The sequence below is a fragment of the Chiloscyllium plagiosum genome, chromosome 3 (assembly GCF_004010195.1).
Source record: "Chiloscyllium plagiosum isolate BGI_BamShark_2017 chromosome 3, ASM401019v2, whole genome shotgun sequence".
NCBI lineage: Eukaryota > Metazoa > Chordata > Chondrichthyes > Orectolobiformes > Hemiscylliidae > Chiloscyllium > Chiloscyllium plagiosum.
In genome coordinates this window covers 92,405,800-92,429,752 of record NC_057712.1, presented here as the reverse complement: position 1 = coordinate 92,429,752, position 23,953 = coordinate 92,405,800, and the positions used below count along the sequence as shown (strand labels likewise).

Below are 23,953 nucleotides of genomic sequence, written 5' to 3'. Positions count from 1 at the left end.
GAATACGGGTTTTATTACATCTGATGTTAACACATTCCGAGCATGTAAGAGACTTAAATATACACTCTGGTTAGTTGTAGGTTAGATTAGTAGATAGTTGAGTTTTGTTTTTTTTTTCTTTTCTGGTTTTTTTTTTATTTGTTTTTGTTTTGTTTTTTTTTGTTAAATTTTGGCTATTGTATATTTGAACTAATTGTATATCAATGTTTATATCTGAGAGTTTTGTTTATTTTTGTAAACTTGTAAAAATGTTAAATTTCTAATAAAAATATCTATTAAAAAAAAACAAAATCCCAGACTGAAATCTGGTTTTATTGTTCTTTTACTGAAATACAAACATGCAATGCTGCAGATTCAGTTTCAAAAATAAAACAGAAGTTTATTATGCAAAGGAAGTAAATATATTTCCCAAACAATGTGGTATCAGGAGTAGCAAATTTCCAACAGGAGCATGTGTTTAAGTCCAAGAAAGGAAGCACTGCCACTGCACTGGGTTCCTGGGCATGAGATGCACCAAGTATATTATTTAATAAGTGATGGAACATTTATGGGACAGTGATCATTTAACCAAAAAAGTTTAGGATGACAGATTGACCAATACCATTTTCTAAGTAAGGATAAATCAACGGGCAAGAACACAGACTGGAATTATGGGAAAGACATAGCTGAACAATGGGCTACTTTCAAAGAGGAGATGGTTTGCATGCAGATGAGGTATATTCCCTCAAAAGAGGGAAGGTGGGATAAACAAAACTAGAGCTCCCTGTTGGACAAAGACAACAGAAATTCAGTTAAGGAAAGAGAAATGGTGCTTAGCCAAGCCAAACACTAAGCCTTGGATAGTGCATGGGTTGGAGTAGGAATAAACGTTTTTTTTCTGAATGGCAGGCAGCGACTAGTGGAATACCGTGAAGATTAGTTTTGAATCCCAGCTCTTCATAATACATACTAAATGATTTAAGAGATGTTTCATGATACATCTGAACTGGTCCTATAAAATGGGCTCTTGTAGTTTAGTAGTAGTAAAAGTAGTAGTGTCCCAACTTCTGAGCCAGGAGGCCTGGCCACAAGCCCCACTTTCTCCAGGGTCATGTAATAATAAATCTGCACAGGCTTATTTGAAAATATCTAACCATAGCACCTCCACTGCTGGCAGTGTACGATCCAATTTTAGGGATCTTGCGGTAGTGCTACTGCTCCTGCCCCAGGGCTAGAACTGCTCCAGAGATGTGTCATAATATCTGAGCAGGTTGATTAAAAAATATCCATACTCCTGTAAAATGGCCTCTTGTGGTTCTGTTGGAGTTTCACTACCTTGGAGCTGGGGTCTGGGTTCAAGCCCCACTTGACATGCATCATATCTCTGAACAGAGTTGGTTAGAAAATATCTACAATTCTGTAAATAGATTACATAAGGAGATATAACTATGAAATAAGAGCTCGAATTGCAGTGATAGTGTCTCTGAATCTTAAGAAACGTGAAAATATGACTGCATTAGGCATGAGTTGGCTATGATGAATTGGGAAAATATTTCAGTGAGGATTGGCAGTGGATACGCAATGTCAAACATTCTTAGAACAAATGGGTGACCTGAAAAGGTTGTTTCTTCCTATCTGATGAAAGTGTGCAAAGAGAACAGAGACCAAACCATGGTTCAAAGGCAAAATTACAGATAACATTAGATTGAAAAAAGCATACTGAGGGAAGGTTACTAAGGGGAGGGCCAAGGGATTGATTACGAAGGGAAAAAAGGTACGCAGGTAAACTTGCAAAGAACATAAGAACTAAGGGTTTGTTTAGGTATGCAAAGAAAAAAGATTGGTGCAAACTAATGTATGTCTCTTAGACAGAAACAAAGAACAAAGAAATGGCTTACGAACTAAATTCATAGTCTAAGACCGAGGCAAAAACCATATGATATAGGAATAGAATTAGGCTATACGACCCATCGAGTCTGCTCCACCATTCGATCACGGTTGATCTGTTTTTCAGCTCCGTGCTCCTGCCTTTTCCCTGCAACCCTCTATTCCCTTACTAATCAAAAACATATCACTGTCTTAAGTACAATCAATGATTGGCCTCCGCAGCCTTCTGCGGCAATGAGTTCCACAGATTCACCAACCTCTTGCTGAAGAAAATCATCTCTTTTAAAGGGTTGCCTCTTCATTCCAAGGCTTTGCCCTGAGTTCCTAGTCTCTCCTCCTTGTGGAAATATCTTCTCCATCTTCACTTTATCTCGACTTCTCAGCATTCTGCAAGTTTCAATAATATTCATCCCTCATCCGTCTAAACTCCAAATATAGACCCAGTGTTCTCAACTGCTCCTCATATGACAAGCCCATCATTCCTGGGATCACTCTTGCAGACCTCTCAGGTCCTTTCCCAAGGCCATCAAAATCTTTCTTTGATAAGAGACTCAAAATTACTCAATGTTCTAAATATGGCCTGACCAGAGCCTCCTTCCTAACTGCCAACTGAACGTGTGTGCTATCCTTTACAGAAGCCTAAATTCGGACTCCCATGTCTCTTTGTTTTAGATTTCCAAATCCTTTCCCAGCTTAGAAAATAGTCTATACCTCTATTCTTCCTCAAAGTGCATAACTTCACATTTGCTCACATCGTGTTCCATCTGCCAATTCTGTGCCCACTGTTCTAGCCTGTCCAAGTCCTCTAGCAGTGTCCCCACTGTATCAACACTACCTATCCCCCCACCAATCTCTTACCTGGAAACTTAGTAACAGCCCTCATCAGTTGCTTTGTCCAGTTCGTTAATAAATAAACGTGAACAGTTGTGGGCTCAACATGGACCCCGATGGAATTCCATCAGTCACGCACTGCCATCCTACAAAAGACCCCTTTTATCTCCCCAGTCAGCCAATCCTCTATCCATGCCATTAACGTCTAACACTACGGGCTTTTATTTAGCAGCCTCCTGTGCGGCACTTTGTCAAAGGCCTTTTGGAAATCCAAATAGATCATGCTGAATTGTTCTCCTTTGCCTAATATGCTCGTTACCTACTCAAAGAATTCGGACAGATTTTTCAAGCATTACCTGTCCTTGACGATGCCATGCCCATTCTGCCCTATTTTACTATGCACTTCCAAGTACACCATAATTTAATCCTTAACAATGGATTTAATCTAACATCGGAGGTCAGGCTAAGTGGTTAATAATTTCCCATTTTCTGCCTCCTTCCCTTCTTAAAACGGGGTATTACATTAGCATAAAGGAGGACACAAAAAAATGTAATGGAAATGAAAGGGAACACAGGGTTTAGTCAGAGGGTGGAACGGAAACAAATCTGTATTTGTAGAGAAATGGTGTTGGAGAAACTGTTGGGATTGAAGGCTGATAAGTCTCCAGGGCTTGTTAGTCTACATTCCAGAGTATTTGATGAAGTGACCAGAGAAATATTGGATGCATTATCAAAGATCTTCAGGCACATTTCCTACAGATTGGAGGGTAGCTAATGTAATCCACTATTTAAAAGAAGAGACAAAGTGATTCTGACATCAGTAGTGGGGAGTATGCTAGGGTTTATTTTCAAGGATTTTATAGCAGAACACTCAAAACAGCAGCAGAATCAGTCACAGTCAGCGTGGGATTTATAAAAGAGAAATCATACTTGCCAAGTCTACTAGAATGCTTTAAGGTTGTAACTGGCAGAGTTGATTCAGGGCAGCCAATGAATGTGGTTTATTTGGACGTTCAGAAGGCTTTTGACAGTCTCTCACAGAGATGAACGAGTAAAATTAAAGTGTGTGGGATTAGGGATAATGTATGGAGATAGATAGAAAATTGGCTAGCAAACAGGAAATGGTAGTAACAAATGGGTCACTTTCATAAATGGCAGGCAATGACTTATAGTGCTGCAAGAATCAGTACCAGGACCCCAGCAATTCACAGTATGTGTTAATGACTTAGATGAGGGAACTAAATTGAATATCTCAAAACTTGCAGATGCCACAAAGCTGGGTTGGTGAGTTGAAAGGAGAATGCAGAGATGTTACAGTGTTATTTAGATAGGCTGAGTGAGTGGGCAAATGCATGGCAGATGCAGTAGAATGTGGATAAATGAGACGTTATCCACTTTGGTAGCAAAAATAATGTGGCAGATTATTCCTTGAATGACTGTACACAGAGAGGAGAATGTTCAGTAAGACCTGGATGTTATGATGCACCAGTCAGAGGTGGAGCAGGCAATAAAGGTGGCATTCTAAACTTTAGCCTTCATAGCGAGAGGATTTGAGTACAGGAACAAGGGAGTCTTGCTGCAACTATATAGGGCATTGGTGAGGCTGTACTTGAAACAGTGTGCAGCTTTGGTCTCCTTATCTGAGACAGGATATTCTGGCTATAGAGCGAGTGTAGCAAAGATTATCAAATTGATGCACAGGATGGCAGGACTGACATGAGAGATTGAATCAGTTAGGATTTTATTGACTAGGACCCAAGAAGAATGAGGGTGAGATCACATAGAAACCTGTAAAATTCTAACAGGATTAGACAAGTTAGATGCAGGAAGCATGTTCCTAATGGCAGAGGGAGTCCAGAACCTGGGGTTTTAATTTAAACATAATGGGTAAACCTGCAGAAGTGGGAAGAGAAGGTATTGCAAGTGATTTTCTTATCTCATCATAGTCAGTGAATAAAGTGACTGGAGTTCCATCTGAGTGGACAATAGTGAAGTAGTAATGGAGGAAGATGGTGTGATCAACCATGTCAATTGCTGCAGACAGGATGAGAAAGGCGGGAATTGCGTATCTTTGGCGCAGTCACAAAATTGATCATTTTTCACTAAGAAACGTTTCAGTACTATGACAGGAGTAGAAACCTTACTGAAGCTTATGATTTGAGTTACAGAAAAGACCGACATGAATTTGAAAGATGACAATACTTCAAGGACTAAGGAAACAAAGGTTTATGATGGTGCAGTAGTCTGCAAGGGCTGAGGGGCCAAGCTGTTTACTTCTGAGGTGAGGAGTGAGACAGATTCACCAAGGTTGGTATTTGAAGAGAGAACTATTAATAAACAATTAACAAGCGAGCTTGGAAGCAAGTTGGCCTGAGGGAGTAGATGGTGTCTCTCATGGACAATGATAAATCATTCATGACTAAGGTAATTAAAGGTACAGGTTTTTCAGTATGCATAGATAATACAGGAAAGCACAGTATTAGTAAGAATGTAGTGTGTTACTTTGTTTGAGAAAAAGTAAAAAAGATGCCTTGCTCAACTAAAGACTATGATGTGATTTCAGAAATTTTCCTTAAGTACACAATAGCACTGAACATTTTCTCCACTATACAGGGGTTTACAGTTCAGGTCATTAACCACTAGATTCTGTCAAAATTGAAAGTTATACTTAACAAGCTTAACTCGACTCTCTAAAAATTTTAGTAAATGGGAAAAGCAAGAGAAGGCATTTTAAATTATTTGTTTCTACATATCAGATTACCTTTCACAAGCCCAGTTAATAATGAATGCTGATTGCTTCCCCACAAATTTCAAAACCAACTTTCAAACCAAATTAACTTACTGTAACTTTTTGGCACAAAATTCATTTTTTTCTTTGATTGTGTTTTAAGGATTTAGTGATTCTTTGCTCCCACAGAATTGAACACTTGTACAAATGTAATGGGCTCAGTGGTCAGCACTGTTACCTCACAGGTACCAGTGTTCCATTCCAACCTCAGGCGATTGACTGTGTGGAGTTTGCATGTTCTCCCCATGTTTGCATGGCTTTCACTGGGTCCTCCTGTTTCCTCCCACAGTCCAAAGATGTGGAAGTTAGGTGGACTGGGCATGCTAAATTGTCCAGAGTTCAGAGATCTGTAAGTTAGGTGCATTAGCCATGGGAAATGTAGGGTTACAGGGATAGGGTAGGGTATGGGTCTGAGTCTGAGTGTGAATCTCTTCAGGACGGTCAGTGCAGACTGCTTTGGCTGAATGGCCTGTTTCCACACTGTGGGGATTGTATGACTATAAAGAAACAAAAATTACTTAACAGGAAATAGTTAACTATGGAAATAGTCACGATATAGCAATACAGCCACTTACCTTTGGATGATAAGGTGATTTCTTCTGTCCACTGACATCAGGTATGCCAACTATGAACCTTGACCAGTCAGACGTCCTATTGTGAAGATTCTTACAAGTTGGTGGGGCAATAGAGCTGGCAGATACTGAACGAGGACAAATTGGGATAACTGCAGTATCATGAGAAGTGCATAAAAGAAGAAGGAAAAAAAGAGAAAGGAGGAGGAGAAGAAGAAAAGACAGGTGGTATTAGCTTGAAAGAAATGCAAAGAGAGAGCTACCAAAACCATTTCTGTCTATCCTATAAAGGGATATGAAAACCAACATATTATACAAGGGATGAACTGAAAAGGTGGTTCAACTTTGAACTGAAACAAGCGAATGTATTGAAATGGCACAAGTAAAGACTCTTCTACCAAGCATCCTAACTAAATTATTTAATTTCGACAGCTTTGGCAAGGGGGCCTCCCTCTACACATCCATCCCCCACCAGGATGTTCTTAGCGTTCTCCACCTCTTCCTGGAACAAAGGACTGAACCACTCCCACCCATCACTCCCCTCTGCCTGGCTGAGCTTGTTCTCATTGTTTTTAAACTACTCTCATTTTCTTCAGGTCAGAAGGGTGGTCAAGGGTACCTGAAAAGGCCCTAGTTATTCCTATCTCTGTGGGGTACATGGAACATCCTTGTTTCAGTCCTATGCCACTCTCCACCCACAACTCTTCTGCCGACATACCAATATCATTGGTGCTGCTTCCTTCTCTTGTCTGGAATTGGAAATATTTATCAATTTCACTTCCAATTTCCACCCTACTCATGTTCACCTGGTCTGTTGATTCCTCCTTTCCTTGACCTCTGTTTCTAGCAAGTTGAGAAAATTTGTAGCTCAGGTTGATATTCTGGATGTAAGTTTGCTCGCTGAGCTGAAAGGTTCGTTTTCAGACATGTGTCACCATATTAGGTAACATCTTCAGTGAGCCTCCGGATGAAGCACTGGTGGTGTAGCCTGCTTTCTATTTGTGTTTGGGTTTCCTTGGATTGGTGATGTCATTCCTGTGGCTAGTTGATGTGCAAGAATTATAACAAACACTACATTGGACAAACAGGCAGAAAACTAGCCACCAACTAGCAACAAAACAGCATGCCTTCTCTCACCAATATCCTTACATACAGATGAGGAAGGACACCACTTCAACTGGGACAACATATTCATCCTAGGACAAGCCAAACAGAGACACGCATAAAAATTCCTAGAAGCATGGCATTCCAACCAGAACTAACAAACACATCAACTTGGATCCCATTTAACACCCCCTGAGAAAAAGAACAGGAAATGATACCACCTCACTCAAGGAAACCCAAATATATAAACAGAAAGCGGGCTACACCAAAGTGCTTCATCCGGAGGCTCAATGATGATGTTACCTAGTATGGTGACGAAATGTCTGAAAATGAACCTTCCAGTTCTGCAAGCAAACCTACATCCATAATCTGTTTCTATTTTTGAGGATAGACTGGCCACTATAAACCCACCGACTCCTAGTTACCTTGATTATACATCCTCGCACCCCGTATCCTGTAAAACCTCTATTCCATTCTCCCAGTTCCTCCGTCACATGATGCCAAATTCGACAAGGCAGCGTCCAAAATGTCCACCTGCTTCCTAAACTGAGGATTTCCTAGCATTGTAGTTGACAGGGCCCTCAGTGGGGTCAGACCGATCTTCTGTTCAGCCTCACCCCCTCTTTTTCCTCCCACAACGATAAGATCCCCTTTCCATCCCATTAGCTACTTCAGGTACCTTTAGCGCAATGCCACCACCAGACACACATTCCCCTTCCCTCCTTGGTCAGCCTTCTGCAAGGATCACTCCCTCTAATACACTCTGGCCCACGGCACCTCCTCCTTCAACTGCAGAAGGTTGAACACCTGCTTATTTACTTCCTCCCTCCTCAGTATCCAAGGGCCAAACACCTTCAGCCGAAGCAGCACTTTACTGCATTTGCTGCTCAATGTGATCTCCTCTATATAGGGCAAACAAAGCATAGATTAGGTGACCACTTCACAGAACACATATTCTGTCCATAAAAAAAAAGACCCAATCTTGCAGTTGCCAACCACTTCACCTCGTTCCCTGGCCAACATCTATCTCAAGCTTGCTGCAGTGTCCAGCAAAGCTCAGCACAAGCTGGAAGAACAACTAAATTTTGGCTTGGGAACTCCACTAACTTCTGAGTTCAATGTCAAGTTCAACAATTTTAGAGCTTGAGCAGGCTTTCCCAACCCTCACTCCAGGAATCCTGATGAAGGGCTCCTGCCTGAAACTTTGATTTTCCTGCTCCTCTAATGCTGCCTGACCTGATGTGCTTTTCTAGCACCACTCTAATCTTGACTCTAATCCCCAGTATCTGCAGTCCTCACTTTCGCCTAGGCTTCTGGAAGAACAGGGTGACTCTGACAACTTGTTTCCAATTGAGACAGAATTAGCTGACAGTGTTCCCCAATACTGACAATAAAACAATTATCTTCACTGTTATTTCTATTACAAAATCTCAGTGTACTGATTACGTGCACGTTTTCTATATAGCATCAGTAAAATCAAAATCACATAGGATTCAGTTGTCATCAATTGGTTAAAAATGAATATTTGACTAGGGTCCTTTTGCACATTTCTCCAAACAAACCAAAGTATCAAACTGCCAACAGTAATGGTTTTGGTATTAAAGTGCAACTATAAAACATACATCAAGAAAACTACACTTGTCCATAGAGACAAAGCAACAGATTACGAACAGCTGATTGGTTGAAACACAATGAAGTATTTGCATTGTTTTACATTACATCCATTCAACTGGTAAAACACTACAAAGAGAGCAGACATCGAAAACTAGCAGCACAGTATAATAGAAGAGATTATTAGAAAAGATCAATAGGACAGATTTCACGTCAAATAAAGGACAACAGTAAAATAGTATGCAGGCAATTAATTGAAACAAGCTTCAAAATTGAAGTGCATCATTCCAAACAAAATACTTTGAAAATTATTTCATTTTACTATAATAGTAGTCATCTTCCCATAACCTAACTTGCAACATACAAAGCAGTCAACTTGCATCACTGCCATATTTCAAAACCAATTGTGATGGCGGCGGCGGCCCTGATTTTAATTAATACAAATATCTTATTGGTGCAATAGGAAATTTTACAGTTGAAAACATTTAAAGTTGCTTGTAAACCCATCAGCTATTAAGATGCTTTTTAGACAAATTTGTTTAAAATGGATGCATGTTGGCTGGTATCTTATTTGTCACCATGGCTTTAACTTTTATTCAGAGACTTTATTAGTTTTAAATTTAAATCCAATTTTTTTTCTATAGACATGTACACCATGGAAACAGACCCTTCGGTCCAACTAGTCCATGCCGACCAGATATCCCAACCCAATCTAGTCCCACCTGCCAGCACCCAGCCCATATCCCTCCAAACCCTTCTTATTCATATACCTATCCAAAAGCCTTTTAAATGTTGCAATTGTACCAGCCTCCAGCACTAATTCTGAGTATTTCAGAGGCAGACATACAATTTCAGCTAAACAAGACTGAGTAAACAAATTAAAAAAGCAGAATCAACAGTAATTTAGAATTACAACATTGTACACTATAAATAGGATTGACCACATCCATATTAGTTATCTGTCTTCAACATCCACTCTCTTCCATTGCTCAAATGCCATCTTCTTCTACACTATTTAACTTAATGCATGGAAACCGAAGTGCGAGACTTCCCAGCTCAGTAAACCTTAATCACGGCCGCCAATTTTATAAACCAGAATTGAATAAGTAGAAGAGTTGCACTGATAAATTTGTTGTTACTTTTGAATCAAGGAATCTAGCAAACTAGACTTGAATTACACATTTGCAAACGTGTATATTCTGCATTACTGGAATTACTTCTGATAATTTTGGTATTCACAAAGCACCTACAAATAGTAATGTAAACGTTTTCCAGTTTGGTTCGATTACTGTAGAACTAATTCCTTTTTGTAATAACTTTTAAAAGTATTAATTCATGGGATGGGAGTGTTGACAGCTAGGCCATTATTTATTGCCTATTCTTAAATGCCCTTGTGATGGAGGGTAATTGTGAGCTGCCTTTTTGAACCATCACAGTGCATGTGCACTGTAGGTACTCTTAAGTTCTAGAATTTTGACCATATGACAAAAGTAACAATATGGTTCTCAGATAGGATAAAATGTGGCTCAGAGGGGAATTTGCAGGTGGTGTTCTATGTATCTATTGCCTTTAGCCTTCTTGGTGGTAGATGGTACATATTTGGAAGGCACTACTGAAGAAACATTAGGTAAATTGCGGCAGTGAAGTGGATGATATACACTGCTGTCACTGTCAGTGGAGGAGGGAATGAACAATGAAGGTGGTGGATCAGGCGCTGATCAAAACACAGTGCTTTATCCTGGATAGTATTGAGCTTCTGGAGTGTTTGAGATTCCATTTGCCTGGATGAATGCAGAATATTTTGGACTTGTGATTCTAGATGGCGGATAGACTCTGGGTAGTCAGGAGATGTGCTACTCGACACAGAATTCCTAACTTTTGTCTTGCACTTGTTACATAGTTGGCCCAGTTCAGTTTCTGGTAATGGCAATCCTTTGGATGTTGGGAGCAAGGGATTCAGCGACTGTAATGCCAATGAATGTTAAGGAGCATTGACTGGCTTCTGGCTTGTTCGAGATAGCACTTGTGGCATAAAACGTTACTTGCCATTTATACAGTGAGATCTAGACAACATCCAGGTCTAGACTGTGGATTGGTGCTACTTCAACATCTATGTAGCAACAAATGGTGCAACATTAATGATTGCACAATGATCACTCAGACTTCTAACATTTTGATGGAAGACAGGTCCAGGACATTGAGGAAACAAGATGCGATTTTTACATGAATGGGTCAGAGATCTGCAGCACAGAAAAAAGGCCTTTTGGCCCATCGTGTACGTGCCACTCAAAAATAACCTAACTATTCTCATCCCATTTTCCAGAGCTTGGTTCATAGCTTTACTTCTTAGAAATGAGGATTTCTGCCTCTACCATACCAACAGAGTTTGAGAATCCCACCACTCTCTGGGTGAATAATGTTTTTCCTCAAATCTGCTCTAAACCTTTTGCCCTTTACCTAAAAGTGCTTGGTATGCAACTTTCAAAGTTTTCATACTTATTTTAAAATTTCACACACACACACACAGATCTTCCATTTTTGACTATTCTATTAGCAAACAATTATTTTAACACTGTAGAATTAGGAAAGTAATTGAAATTTCAATGTATAGAATTACCTGAATCCTGACCATTTCCATACAAAGCTGCTGTACTTCTGCTCCTGGCTAAGAATGAATGAGTAGGCGTCAGAAGGCGATTGACAATATTACTTTCCCAAGGACTGAGCTGCAAACGTCGGGCTATGCAGAATTAAGAAAAGTTAGCATATTTCAATACATCTCCGAGATAAAATATACAAAGTGTGTAGAGAGGCACTGGTAGAGCAGCTGTGAGGGGGCATGAACAAAAAAAAAAAAAAGGGTGTGCGCGCGGGGTTAAACACTATTTACGTTCATATAGAGCTTTGCGCCAGTGCTTAAACTTCTGGGATAAGGACAAAGCATAATTGGCAGCATAACTGCAGTTAAGTACATAAATAATAGCCAACATAACTTAGTGGGCTGTTGCTGGAGGAAGCAGCGAATATAAAAATGCATTAGGTTGGTCAGCAGGATGGTACTACGATTTACCAACAAATTCAGCATTACATGTGATACTTTAGATGCTTCAGCAACATACATATCCTTAGCTTAATTAAGCATCAAGTCATTTAAGATATTTCATGCCACAAAGTAACCAGGCAGAAGTATTTAAAAAGTTGAAACCTTATAGTTATACAAACTATAAGGTGGGCGGCACGGTGGCACAGTGGTTAGCACTGCTGCCTCACAGCGCCAGAGACCCGGGTTCAATTCCCGCCTCAGGCAACTGTGTGTGGAGTTTGCACATTCTCCCCGTGTCTGCGTGGGTTTCCTCCGGGTGCTCCGGTTTCCTCCCACAGTCCAAAGATGTGCAGGTCAGGTGAACTGGTCATGCTAAATTGCCCGTAGTGTTAGGTGAGGGGCATATGTAGGGGTATGGGTGCGTTACGCTTCGGCGCGGCGGTGTGGACTTGTTGGGCCGAAGGGCCTGTTTCCACACTGTAATGTAACCTAATCTAATTTGAAAAGGCAATTTGTATCAAACTGGCAATTTATATAGAATTGGCAAAACAGACAATTTACTTCATGCAAAGCAGTGTGAATTGATCATATTAAAATATCAAAATTGCAATGCATAAGCCTTACAAACAAAAGTACACATTAAGCTTCAAAATTGGAATGTGAAACTGTTCTGGAAATCAAATCCTCTTGTCATACTGATGAAAGGCTTTTTAACATTTTTAATTAGGGAGCTTAGTGCATAATTATAAATTACTGAATTAAATAACAATGCCTACCAACTTTTAAACAAATTTGTATGTCATTAAGTCAACTAACTCCTTTAATAACTTTAAATACTCTACAATTAGGTCATAAGAACACAAATAGGAGAAATAAGTCATTCAACCCTTCAAGCCCTTTCCACTATTCAATTAGATCATGGCTGACCTTCTACTTCAACTCTGTTTCTGCACTATCGTATATCCCTTGAATTTTTAAAATCCAGAAATCTAAATCAAACTTAGTCTTGAACGTACTCATTTGCTGAATTTCCACAGCCCTCTGGAGCATAGCCCTCAACAATTCAATATCCTCTGAGTGAAGAAATTCTCCGTCACTTCAGTCCAAAAGGGTCTTCCCCATATGCGGAGACTGTGTCACCTGCACCTTCCCCTTAACCCCAGCAAACTAGGATAAACCTCTTCCCGCCTCTACCTAATTGAGCTTTGTAAGAATTCTGCATATTTAACTGATGAATGAAATCATCTCTCATTCTTAATAAGCCTAAAAATAGAGGCCCAGTTTATTTAATCCTTCCTCATGAGACAATCCCTTTCCAGAATTAAATTGGAATTTAATTCCAATTTATTTGCACTCCCTGTTTGACAAGCAAATCCCTCTGTTGGTTAAGATCAAAATTGCACACCAAAGCTCTATGTAATCGTAGTAAAAACTTTTACTACTTTACTCAAACCTCTTGTAATAAAGGCCAAGATACTACTTTCCTTCTTAATTGTTTGCTGTCCTCACATTAATTTTCAGTGGCTCATGAACTAGGATACCCAAGTACCCTTGAAGTTCCATGTTTCCTAGCCTCTCATTACAAAATATTCTGCATTTCTGTTTTGCTTACCAATATGGAAAATCTTCAAACTTCTGACCACACACTTAGCCTCCCCATACCTTTGAAGAATTTTACCTTATTCAAAACTCTCAATTCCACAAAGTCTTGTGTCATCGCTAGACTTGGAAATACCATATTCAAATCACCGCATCCAAAACAGTGATATAGATTGTGGATAGTTGAGAGTTCAAGCATTGATCTTTGCAGTACCTCACTAGTTACAACGTAGCAACCCAAAAATTAATATATTCCTACTGGTGTACATGTGACCCCAGACCCATGACATGGTCAACTTTTAACTGCATTCTGAAATAAAGCTCAGTTGAAGTCCAATTGAGGCTGAGCAACAAATGCCTACCTTGCTAGCAACACCCACACCCATGAACTTTTCAAAAAAAAACACAGGGCTTATGGGTAAACAAGATTTTATGTGATTTAGATATAGGTCAAAGGCTTACATAAACTCAAGCTTATGGAGAGTGAAAGATTGCAGGCTTTTCAAGAGGGAATTGGAATAATGAAATCTAGGCAAAGCTGGGGACCTTGAAAGGAAAAACAGATAGTATAGGCAATAGGAGGGACGGAATGGGAAAACGGACATTGTAGATTTCTTGACAATCACAAGAGTACATACAGTTTGAGATGTGAATATATATGACTGGACAATATAGTCATGTGTTAACAATTTGGAACGTTGGGGAGAGAGATGGGTGAACAAACATGTAACCTTTTGATTGGAAATTATTTAAAGAACAGTGGATTAGAAGCATCTGTAAAATTGCGATAAAACTAGTTACATTAAAAATTTGAGCAGCATGCCATTTTCATGATGCGTACATCTCCCATGCATGCAAGACTAAACATTTAAAATTAGAAACCCAAGTCTGGACAAGTGAAATGAAGAGTTAAATTCTCATTTGCAGTAAGAGATGGGCGATCTTGAAGAAGCCAGAACCTTAGCTGAAGGACATGTTGAGAACAATCATTTTCCTCGACACTGCAGCCAGGGAGTGGGATTGAATTAGCATGGTGAGGAAGACAGTTGGTATGGGAAATGGTTTATAAAGAGGGTCAAAGCAAATGGTTTGTCTTTTCCTTATGTTCAAGTTGTCGAGGATGGATGTTGGATAACACAAAACACAGGTGGATCGGGAAGTTTAGGGATACACTTGGAAGGGAAGGTTGAGGAGTGATGCGATTGAGGCTTTCAAAATGAGGGGTCTGGACAGTGTAAATAAGGAGAACATTTCCCTATTAGTGAAAGGAAGAAGAATGAGGGGTCCCAGATTTAAATTAGTAGCAATGAAAAGAAGTTTTTACCCAACTAGTGGTTTTGATCTGGAATACATTGCCTGAGAATTTGCAGGATGCAGGTTCAATCAGGCTTTTGAAAAGTGAATTTGGTGGTTATTAGTAGAGAAGATGGAAATAATGGAGACAGAATTGCCCATTTGGACAGCCAATACAGATGGGATAGGCTGAATATCCCCTTGTGTGCTCTATTCTGCAGATCAATTCCACATTTGGTAAGGTTGCAGCATATATTCTATAACACATCAAGTAATGTGCATCTGCTGGGTACCAAGAGTAGGAAAGCGCAAATGTTAAACATTTATGCTTAGTTCAGCTAAATGGTTCAGAAAAAACAAATGCTACCTCAGACAAATGGTTTCAAAAATCCAAATGTATATAGTTTCCTCAAATTCAAATGCACTTGATTAAAGTTTAGGTTCGTAGAAACATGATACTGACAAAATTTCATTTAATGCTGCCTCTGAAGGCAAATTCAAATACCAAACCTAGGAGGTTAAAAACAGAAGATTCAAGAAAACTAAATTAATTTGTTATTGTGAGAAACATAATGCAAAAAGGATCCACTTCACAGTCAGTTTCACAGTTAAATTCATGGTGCAGCCAATAAACAGTTTGATGAGAAAATGTTAGATAAATTTTTCTTTGAAAACCTTGTTTAGATTTGAAGCAGGACTTTTCTGATGTTGATACAGAACATGGTTTACAGGGATACTTAAGAAAGTATGCAATCCTTTGTTTGAGAGCTGTACAAAAATCAAAAATGTTGTTAACTTGTCTTTTCTATTAACTATCCACCCGCACCTTTTAGATCGTTTCATAATCGCAGGCAAGACTCAAGACAACTTTAAGAGCCATTACACAGAAAATTCAGAGATTAGTAATCAGAGAACAGGAATTAAGAATTGCATTAATATATAAATTGCACGAATATAGAAAGTATGATTGTCCAGAATTTTTATGCAACTGACAATCAACAGGAGAGGGTTTCCTTGCTCAAGGAACTGATAATTTGACTGCATTTCTCTTGATTTGATCAAATCTTGTTGATGCTATTTATGAGCAATCTTGCTCACAGCAGGTACCCCCAATTCTTGTTCGTGCTGAGTACTAGAGTGTGTTTCCGGGAATCGGGAAAGCTGTTGTTAAAAACAAATTGCAGGATATTTTTGAAGACAATAAACCACGAAAAAGCCAAGCATTTTAAAAACTGCACAAGGGAAAATATTTAACTGCTTGCATAAGACTATGCGATTATACATATTTTACAATATTGTCTGCTGGTTCTGGGTGCAGGACAATGAAAAAGACAAATTAAAAAGGACTTGTACTAAAAAAAATCAAACAAAAAATTAAAAATGCGTAAACAAAGTAGCATGCGAGGATGTAAACTGGGATGGCACATATCATTAAACACACTAAAGATTGTGAAAAAATATTACACTGTATCCATCCAAAAGAAACTTGATATTGTATTTCATCATAAAATGTTACGTGAAGAAAACCAGTGCCTAAGAAGGTACCTCTGTCCGGAGAATTTAATAATGTTGCAGATGAGGATGACAGCCGCTTGCTAATGACAGGATCAGCATTTTTTGCAAGGTTCATTGTAGATACTGATCGCCTATCTGCATCTAAAACAAATGGAAATATTTGCAGTTGATTGCCTATATATAGCATTTCTTTGTTAATATTAAACTTGAAAGACCAACTGCAATATTTCAGATACACCTCAGAGTTATGAAAGTTACAAAGCATGTCTTTTTTAGTGGAACTGCAAGATTAAGCGGTTACAAATTTATCCCAGAAATGGCTCTATTGAACTTTTCTTTTTGAAGTGAAAAGATCATATAATTAATGCATGATTAATATGGAAACATAGATTAATGGATGAGCTGTCCACATAAGTGGAGGAAAAATACTGCAAAGTGATTACAGTTCAAATGGGTGTGTGTTCTGGTTAGTTCACATAATTGGGAGAACTACATTTGTTTCCAGCACCACACATGAAGGAGGTTCACTTCTGAAGTCGTCAAAATGGACTTTACAGATGCTGCAGACATGTTGAGTTTCTCCAGCACATTGTTTCTGATTTCCAGCATCTGCAGTATTTTAGTTTATTCAAAGGAGGAGATATTGACCTTTGAAAGGCCCTGGCGCAGTTTCAAGGAATTACACTTGGCCTAAAAGAGTCGTTACAAGAATGTGATACATTGGTTAGGTTTGTACAACCCTTTTTCTGAAATCCGAAGATGTTTTCATGAAGCTTTTTTTCCTCCATATAAAAGGTTACTTGGTGTGGAAACAGTTAACCCAACTCCACACCCACTCGGCCCATGTCACTCAGATGTGATGTGGGGATGTGGCCTTGTACTGGCAGGTGTCAATTCTGTCTCAGGGCTCTTACAGCAGACGCACCTGTGAGTAGTAAGATTTTTTTCAATTTCACTATTAAACTGACACGTATTCAAAAATCTGAAAAACTCAATTCCGAAAACCAGCTGGTCCCAAGGGTTTCGGATAAGGATTGGGTACCTGTATTTGAAGTTTAAGATGTTTGGAGAATTTGATGGGGTGGAGAGAGAACATCTTTTCTTTGGAAACATCTAAAACACATATTTAAATGTTAGGCCATTCAGATTGATCTCAGCAAGTGCTGTTTCACAAACAATGGAGTCAAAATCTGGAACTCTCTTCTCCAAAAAACTATTAAGGAAAGGCCAATTGAAATTTACAAACTTGAGGATGAAATTTGTTTCTGTTCGGAAATTAGGGGATGTGCAACTAAGAGGGATAATATTTTTAGATCAACTCATTAAACATAGATTTCACCGACTAGGCTGATATTTAAAGCCCATCTGCAATTGTTCTCAAGGTCATCATCACGAGTTGCTTTTTGAACCGCTGCAGTCCTTTGAATTAGCAACAACCAGTGAGTTTTAGCAATCATCTCCAGAACTTCGACACGTGACAGTGAACCAATAGCAATATAGTCCTAAGGCAGGATACTCTGCAGCTTGGAAGGAAGCCAACATGTGGCGCTCTTATGCATCTATTATTTTTATCCAAGTGGTCGAGGTCACAGGTTTGCAAAATGTAGAAGAGCCTTGGCAAGTTATTGCTGTGCATCTTGTGAATGGTTAGTTTTCATTGTGAAGGGAGTGAACACACAAGGTGGACTGGGAAGCATTCAAACACACTGTTTTCTCCTGGATGGCGTCACACCTCTTAACTACTGTTGGAGTTGCACATGTTGAGGCAAGTATGGAGTATTCCACCACACTGTAGACTTGTGTATTGTAGATGGGAAATAGGCACTGGGGTAACTCACTGCTCCTCTAGTCAGTTTTATATGGATGCTCCAATTCAGTTTCTGGTCAATAATATCCCTCTAGATGTTGATAAGGGGAGTCAACGTTGGTAATGCCTTAAATGTCAAGAGGAGATGGTCAGATTCTCTTGTTTGAAAATGTTCAGTTTTATATGTGTAGCACAACTTGACACTTATTAGCTCAAGCCCGGATGTTGTCCAAATTTTGCTTCAAAATGAACATAGGATGCATCAGTGACTCAGTCATTGTTTAATTTCCTCAATTCATAACAATCAGCAAACACTTCTGCCATTTATGATCTGATTATATAAAGGTCATTGATGAAACAGCCTTAGAAATATAGTTGGCCTTAATATACTACCCTGAGGAACTCCAGTAGAGATATCCTGAAGAGAAGATGACTGACCTCTGGCAACCACCAACCATATTCCTTCATGCGAGGTATGACCCAAATCAAAGAATTTTCCCCCCCGATTTCAATTTTGCCAGAACTCCTTGATGCCTTTTGGTAAAACAGTGCATCGATGTCAAGGGCAGTTGTTCTGATCTCACCTTAAGTCTGGAGAGCAACTCTTTTGTCAATGTTTGGATAAGGCTGTAATGAAGTCAGAGGAGGAATGACCCGAAGTGAAACCCAAACCGAACACCAGTAACAAGATTTTTGCTGAGCACACGGTGCTTAAGTAGTAGTAGCGATGACTCCTTCCATCACTTTTGTGATTCTAATGTAGAATAATGGGGCAGTAATTAGGTGGGTTGGATGCGTCTTGTTCGGACAACCGGACATAGCTGGCAATTTTCCATGTGGTCAGGTCGATACCAGAGTTTTAATCACAATGGAACAGCTGGGATTAAAGCAGAGAAAACTACACAGGCCAACCGCCATATCCGCAGGTCAATTTTCCGTGGTTTCCTTTACCTGTGGCTTGCCCGAGCATATTATGGGGAACGTTCCAGAACCAGGGACCAGGTGGCTACCGGGAAGGTAAGTTTCCCATTTAATGAACAGGTTTGTGACTATCCGCAGTTTCGGACTTCCACGGTAGGTCTTGGGTATTTTGGGGGGGGGAAATCTACAGTATATGCAACCCAGACACAGAAATAACAGCACTTTAGAAACTGGTTTTCCTGACTGTAGTTGAAACATTTCAGCACTTTTGTCAACTAACAGCTTGCTTTCAGTAAAAAAAAATTTAAAAATCATTTACCTTGCCAGGTACACCAAGGTAGATAACATTTAGAGTGTAAGTATTCCACTACATAGAACCTGCAAGAATGGTCTTACAAGACCATTTAATCATTTCATCATTTAATCAATGATCATTTAAGACATGCAATTTCTAACAACTAATTGAATGATTAGAAAGCAATGTCAAACATAAGACCATTTCCAGGTTAAAGAATTCAGACAACAGTTTTGAAATGTAGAAGCTCAGCGCACAAACAGGTTCATTGACATGCTTTGATAATTTTCCACTTTTATAAAAAAAAAGTACTACTACTGGAATGTTGTCAAAGCCCATTGACTTTGCAGTATATGGTACCTTGTGCTATTTCTTAATATCACATGGAGTGAATTAAAAATTGGTTGACGATTGGCATTTGTAATATCAGCAACCTGAGATGAATCATTCATTTGGCCTCGTCTTTTGCACTGCTTATATCAGATTCCCCCTCCGAGTGTTGGGATATTCATGGAACTGCCTCCTCTAGTAAATTGCTCATTAACTACCATTCATACCGGATGTGACACGACTGCAGAGTTTAGGTCGGATCCAGAGAATGCAGGATAACTTAGTCTAAGACATCCTGCTTCCAATGGCTGGCATGCAAATAGTCGAGTGCAATAGCTTTACAAGGTTGATAGTTCATTGTTAGGTGTGCTTGGCACTGCTTCTTGCATGCCCTCCTGCGATCATCCTTGAACTGAACTGATCTCCTTGCTGGATAGTCATGGAAGAGTGGGGATGTGACAGGCTGGAGGTTACAGACTGCAGTTTAATTCACTTCTGTTGCTGGCCCACAGCATTTCGTGGATGCCCAGTTGAGTTGCTAGATCTGTTTGAGGTGTTCAATGTAGCATGGCGGTAATGCAGGACATTAGAAGGTATCCTTAACTTGAAGAACCAAAACTGTGCATACAGGAAACATTTTCACAAAACATTTTCAGTATTTAAAATGTTTAAGAACAATTTAATAGGTTGATTATTTGGATGGGCTGTAGTCATATTAAATGGTGTAAAAGATATACAAAGATTATAGCGCATTATTTGAGTTATCTATAGCATCACCACCCTTCTTTCTTAATGGCATGTGAAGCATGCAAACAAAAATAAAATATCACAAAAGGCAATGGTTAAAGAAAATTTCAAGATGCAGAGAAATGAGGTTTAATGTTCATGAAAATGAATTTCATGAAAATTGTCGTTGCACACCAATACCATTGACCATTTACATTAAAATTTGAAACCAAGAAACTAACTAACTATTGCAAAGGAGAGAAACCCCTTTTTAGAAAGCCATATTAATATGGATGAATAATTATGATTAGACTTTCTACAGTCAGTCAGTCATGGTCATAGAGTCATACAACACAGAAACAGACCCTGCAGTCCAACTCATCTGTGCTGATCACGCATCCCAATCTGGCAGGGTCTTATTTGCCCATTGGCCAATATCTCTCTAAACCCTTTCTATTCATAAACCCAAACAGACGACTTTTAAATGCTGTACGGTGTGTCTGCAACATTTCCTCTGACAGGTCATTCCATATACACACCACCCTCTGCGTGAAAACGTTAACCCTCAGTTCTTTAAATCTTTCCCCTCACATCTTAAATCTATGTCCTCTAGTTTTGGACTCCCTGCCCTCAGAAAAAGACCAAATCTATTCACCTTATCTATACTCATGTTTTTAATAACCATTATGACCCAAAGCTATAACAATTGAATTGTAAAATTTCACAAGAAACAATACATTGTTTTTCATGAAAAACAATCAGGAATAAAGTATCCATTTTATCCATTTTGTCCAAACATTTTGCATTCATGCCCAGGAGAGTAAGTTACATCAGGAAAATCAAATGTTTCGTTAAAAAAGATATACCATCTCGGTTGATTGCTGCATTGCTTTGTAGGGCTCCACCCCATGACCACCGATTGGACTTCTGCTTTATTCTTTGACTTCTCTCAATCGTGCGGCGTACAACTGCTTCATGTCGTTCCTTCAAGAGGAGGAGTTGCATTATCATGCATGAAGTAATTCACATGTTAAATTTATGCAACATATTTCTAAGTAAGAGCCACTATTTTGTTAAAATCCAAATGATCTGCATTGATTATATATTCACAAATCCAATGGATCTACACAGCAAAACATCTGGAATAATGTTAATTATTCTGGAACTGATTTAGTTCACACTAATTTCTCTATCATAGAGTCATAGAGACAGAAACATACAGCACGGAAACTGACCCTTCAGTCCAACTCATCCATGCCGACGAGATATCCCAACCCAATTTAGTCCCACCTGCCAGCACCTGGCCCATATCCCTCAAGCCTTCGCATTCATATACCCATCCAGATGCCTTTTGAATGTTGCAATCGTACCAGCCTCTACCACTTCCTCTGGCAGCTCATTCCATACACGTACCACCCTCTGTGAAAATGTTGCCCCGTAGGTCTCTTTCATATCTTTCCCCTCTCACCCTAAGCTTATGCCCTCTAGATCTGGACTGCCCCACACCAGGGAAGAGACTGTCTATTTATCCTATCCATGCCCCTCATGATTTTATAAACCTCTATAAGGTCATCCCTTAGCTTCCGTCACTCCAGGGAAAACAGCCCCAGCGTATTCAGACTGGCCCTATAGCTCAAATGCTCCAGTCCTGGCAACATCCTTGTAAATCCTTTCTGAACCCTTTCAAGTTTCACAATATCCTTCAGATTGGAAGGAGACCAGAACTTCACACAATATTCCAACAGTGGCCTAACCAGTGTCCTGTACAGCTGCAACATGACCTCCCAACTCCTGTACTCCATACTCTGACCAATAAAAGGAAAGCATATCAAACACATTCTTCACTATTCTACCTACCTGCGACTCCACTTTCAAGGAGTAATGAACCTGCACTCCAAGGTCTCTGTTTATCAACACTCCCGAGGACCTTACCACTAAGTGTATAGGTCCTGCTAAAATTTGCTTTCCCAAAATGCAGCACCTCGCATTTATCTTATTAAACTCCATCTGACACTTCTCAGCCCATTGGCCTATCTGATCAAGATCCTGCTGTAATCTGAGATAACCTTCTTCGCTGTCCACTACACCTCCAATTTTGGTGTCATCTGCAAACTTACTAACTGTACCTCTTATGCTCACATCCACATCATTTATATAAATGAGGAAACATAGTGGACCCAGCACCGATCCTTGTGGCACTCCACTGGTCACAGACCTCCAGTCTGAAAAACAACCCTCCAACACCACCCTCTGTCTTTTACCTTCGAGCCAGTTCTGTATCCAAATAGCTAGTTTTCACGTGTATTCCATGAGATCTAACCTTGCTAACCAATCTTCCAAGGGTGAACAATGTCAAATGCCTTACTGAAGTCCATATACATCATGTCCACCACTCTGCCCTCAATCCTCTGTTCCGTCTTCAAAAAACTCAACCAAGTTTGTGAGACATTACTTCCCACGCACAAAGCCATGTTGACTATCCCTAATCAGCCCCTTTTCCAAATACATGTACATCCTGTCCCTCAGGATTCCCTCCAACAACTTGCCCACCATCAATGTCAGGCTCACTGGTCTATGGTTCCCTGGCTAGTCCTTACCACTTTTCTTAAACAGTGGCACGTTAGCCAACCTCCAGTCTTCTGGCACCTCACCTGTGACTATCAATGATACAAATATCACAGCAAGGGGCCCTGCAATCATTTCCCTAGCTTCCCAGAGTTCTAAGGTACACTTGACCAGGTCCTTGGGATTTATCCACAGATGTGTTTCAAGATATCCAGCACTCCCTCCTCTGTAATACGGACATTTTTCAAGATGTCACCATCTATTTCACTACTATCTACATCTTCCACAATTTTAAAACTAATAGAATTATGGTCGATGGCCCCAAAGTGCCCCCCCACTGACACCTCAGTCACCTGCCCTGCCTTATTTCCCAAGAGTAGGTCAAGTTTTGCACCTTCTCTCGTAGGTACTTCCTTATACTGAAACAAAATTTTCTTGTACATGCTCAACAAATTCCTCTCCATCTCAACCCTTAACACTATGATAGTCCCAGTCTATGTTTGAAAAGTTAAAATTCCCTACCATAACCACCCTATTCTTCTTACAGATAGCAGAGATCTCCTTACAAGTTTGTCTCTCAATTTACCTCTGACTATTAGGGGGTCTATAATACATTCCCAATAAGGTGATCATCCCTTCCTTTTTTCTTAGTTTCACCCAAATAACTTCCTGGATGTATTTCCGGGAACATCCTCCCTCAGTACAGCTTTAATGCTATAAACTTATCAAAAATGCCACTCTACCTCCTCTCTTACCTCCCTTTGTCTTTCCTGTAGCATTTGTATCCTGGAACATTAAGCTGCCAATCCTGTCCATCCCTGAGCCATGCTTCTCTCATTGCTATGATATTCCAGTCCCATGTTCCTAACCATGCCCTGAGTTCATCTGCCTTCCCTCTTAGGCCTCTTGCACGAAATAAATGCAGTTTAATTTATCAGTCCTACCTTGTTCTCTGCTTTGTCCCTGCCTGCCCTGACTGTTTGACTCGCTTCTTTTCACCAGTCTCAGGTTGATCTCTTTCCTCACTATCTCCCCTTGGAGCTCACATTACCTCTACTGCTAAAGAGGTTCACACTTAGATTATTAC

At 39.7% G+C, this 23,953-nt stretch overlaps 1 protein-coding gene across 6 annotated transcripts in view; it reads right to left on the bottom strand.

Moving 5' to 3' along the window:
* LOC122547353 (ensconsin-like) overlaps positions 1-23,953 on the bottom strand; it is a 146,357-nt gene that overhangs the window by 36,562 nt on the left and 85,842 nt on the right. For 3 of the 6 annotated variants that reach the window (XM_043685998.1, XM_043686012.1, XM_043685988.1), the window contains exons 5-9: positions 21,168-21,285; positions 16,253-16,363; positions 15,383-15,475; positions 11,390-11,512; positions 6,061-6,209 (exon numbers count right to left, since the gene is read on the bottom strand). In XM_043685998.1, coding sequence (XP_043541933.1) covers positions 6,061-6,209; positions 11,390-11,512; positions 15,383-15,475; positions 16,253-16,363; positions 21,168-21,285 — 594 coding nt within the window. The remainder of the gene's footprint in view (positions 1-6,060; positions 6,210-11,389; positions 11,513-15,382; positions 15,476-16,252; positions 16,364-21,167; positions 21,286-23,953) is intronic. The other 3 variants (XM_043685993.1, XM_043686003.1, XM_043686016.1) reach the window with 3 other exon arrangements.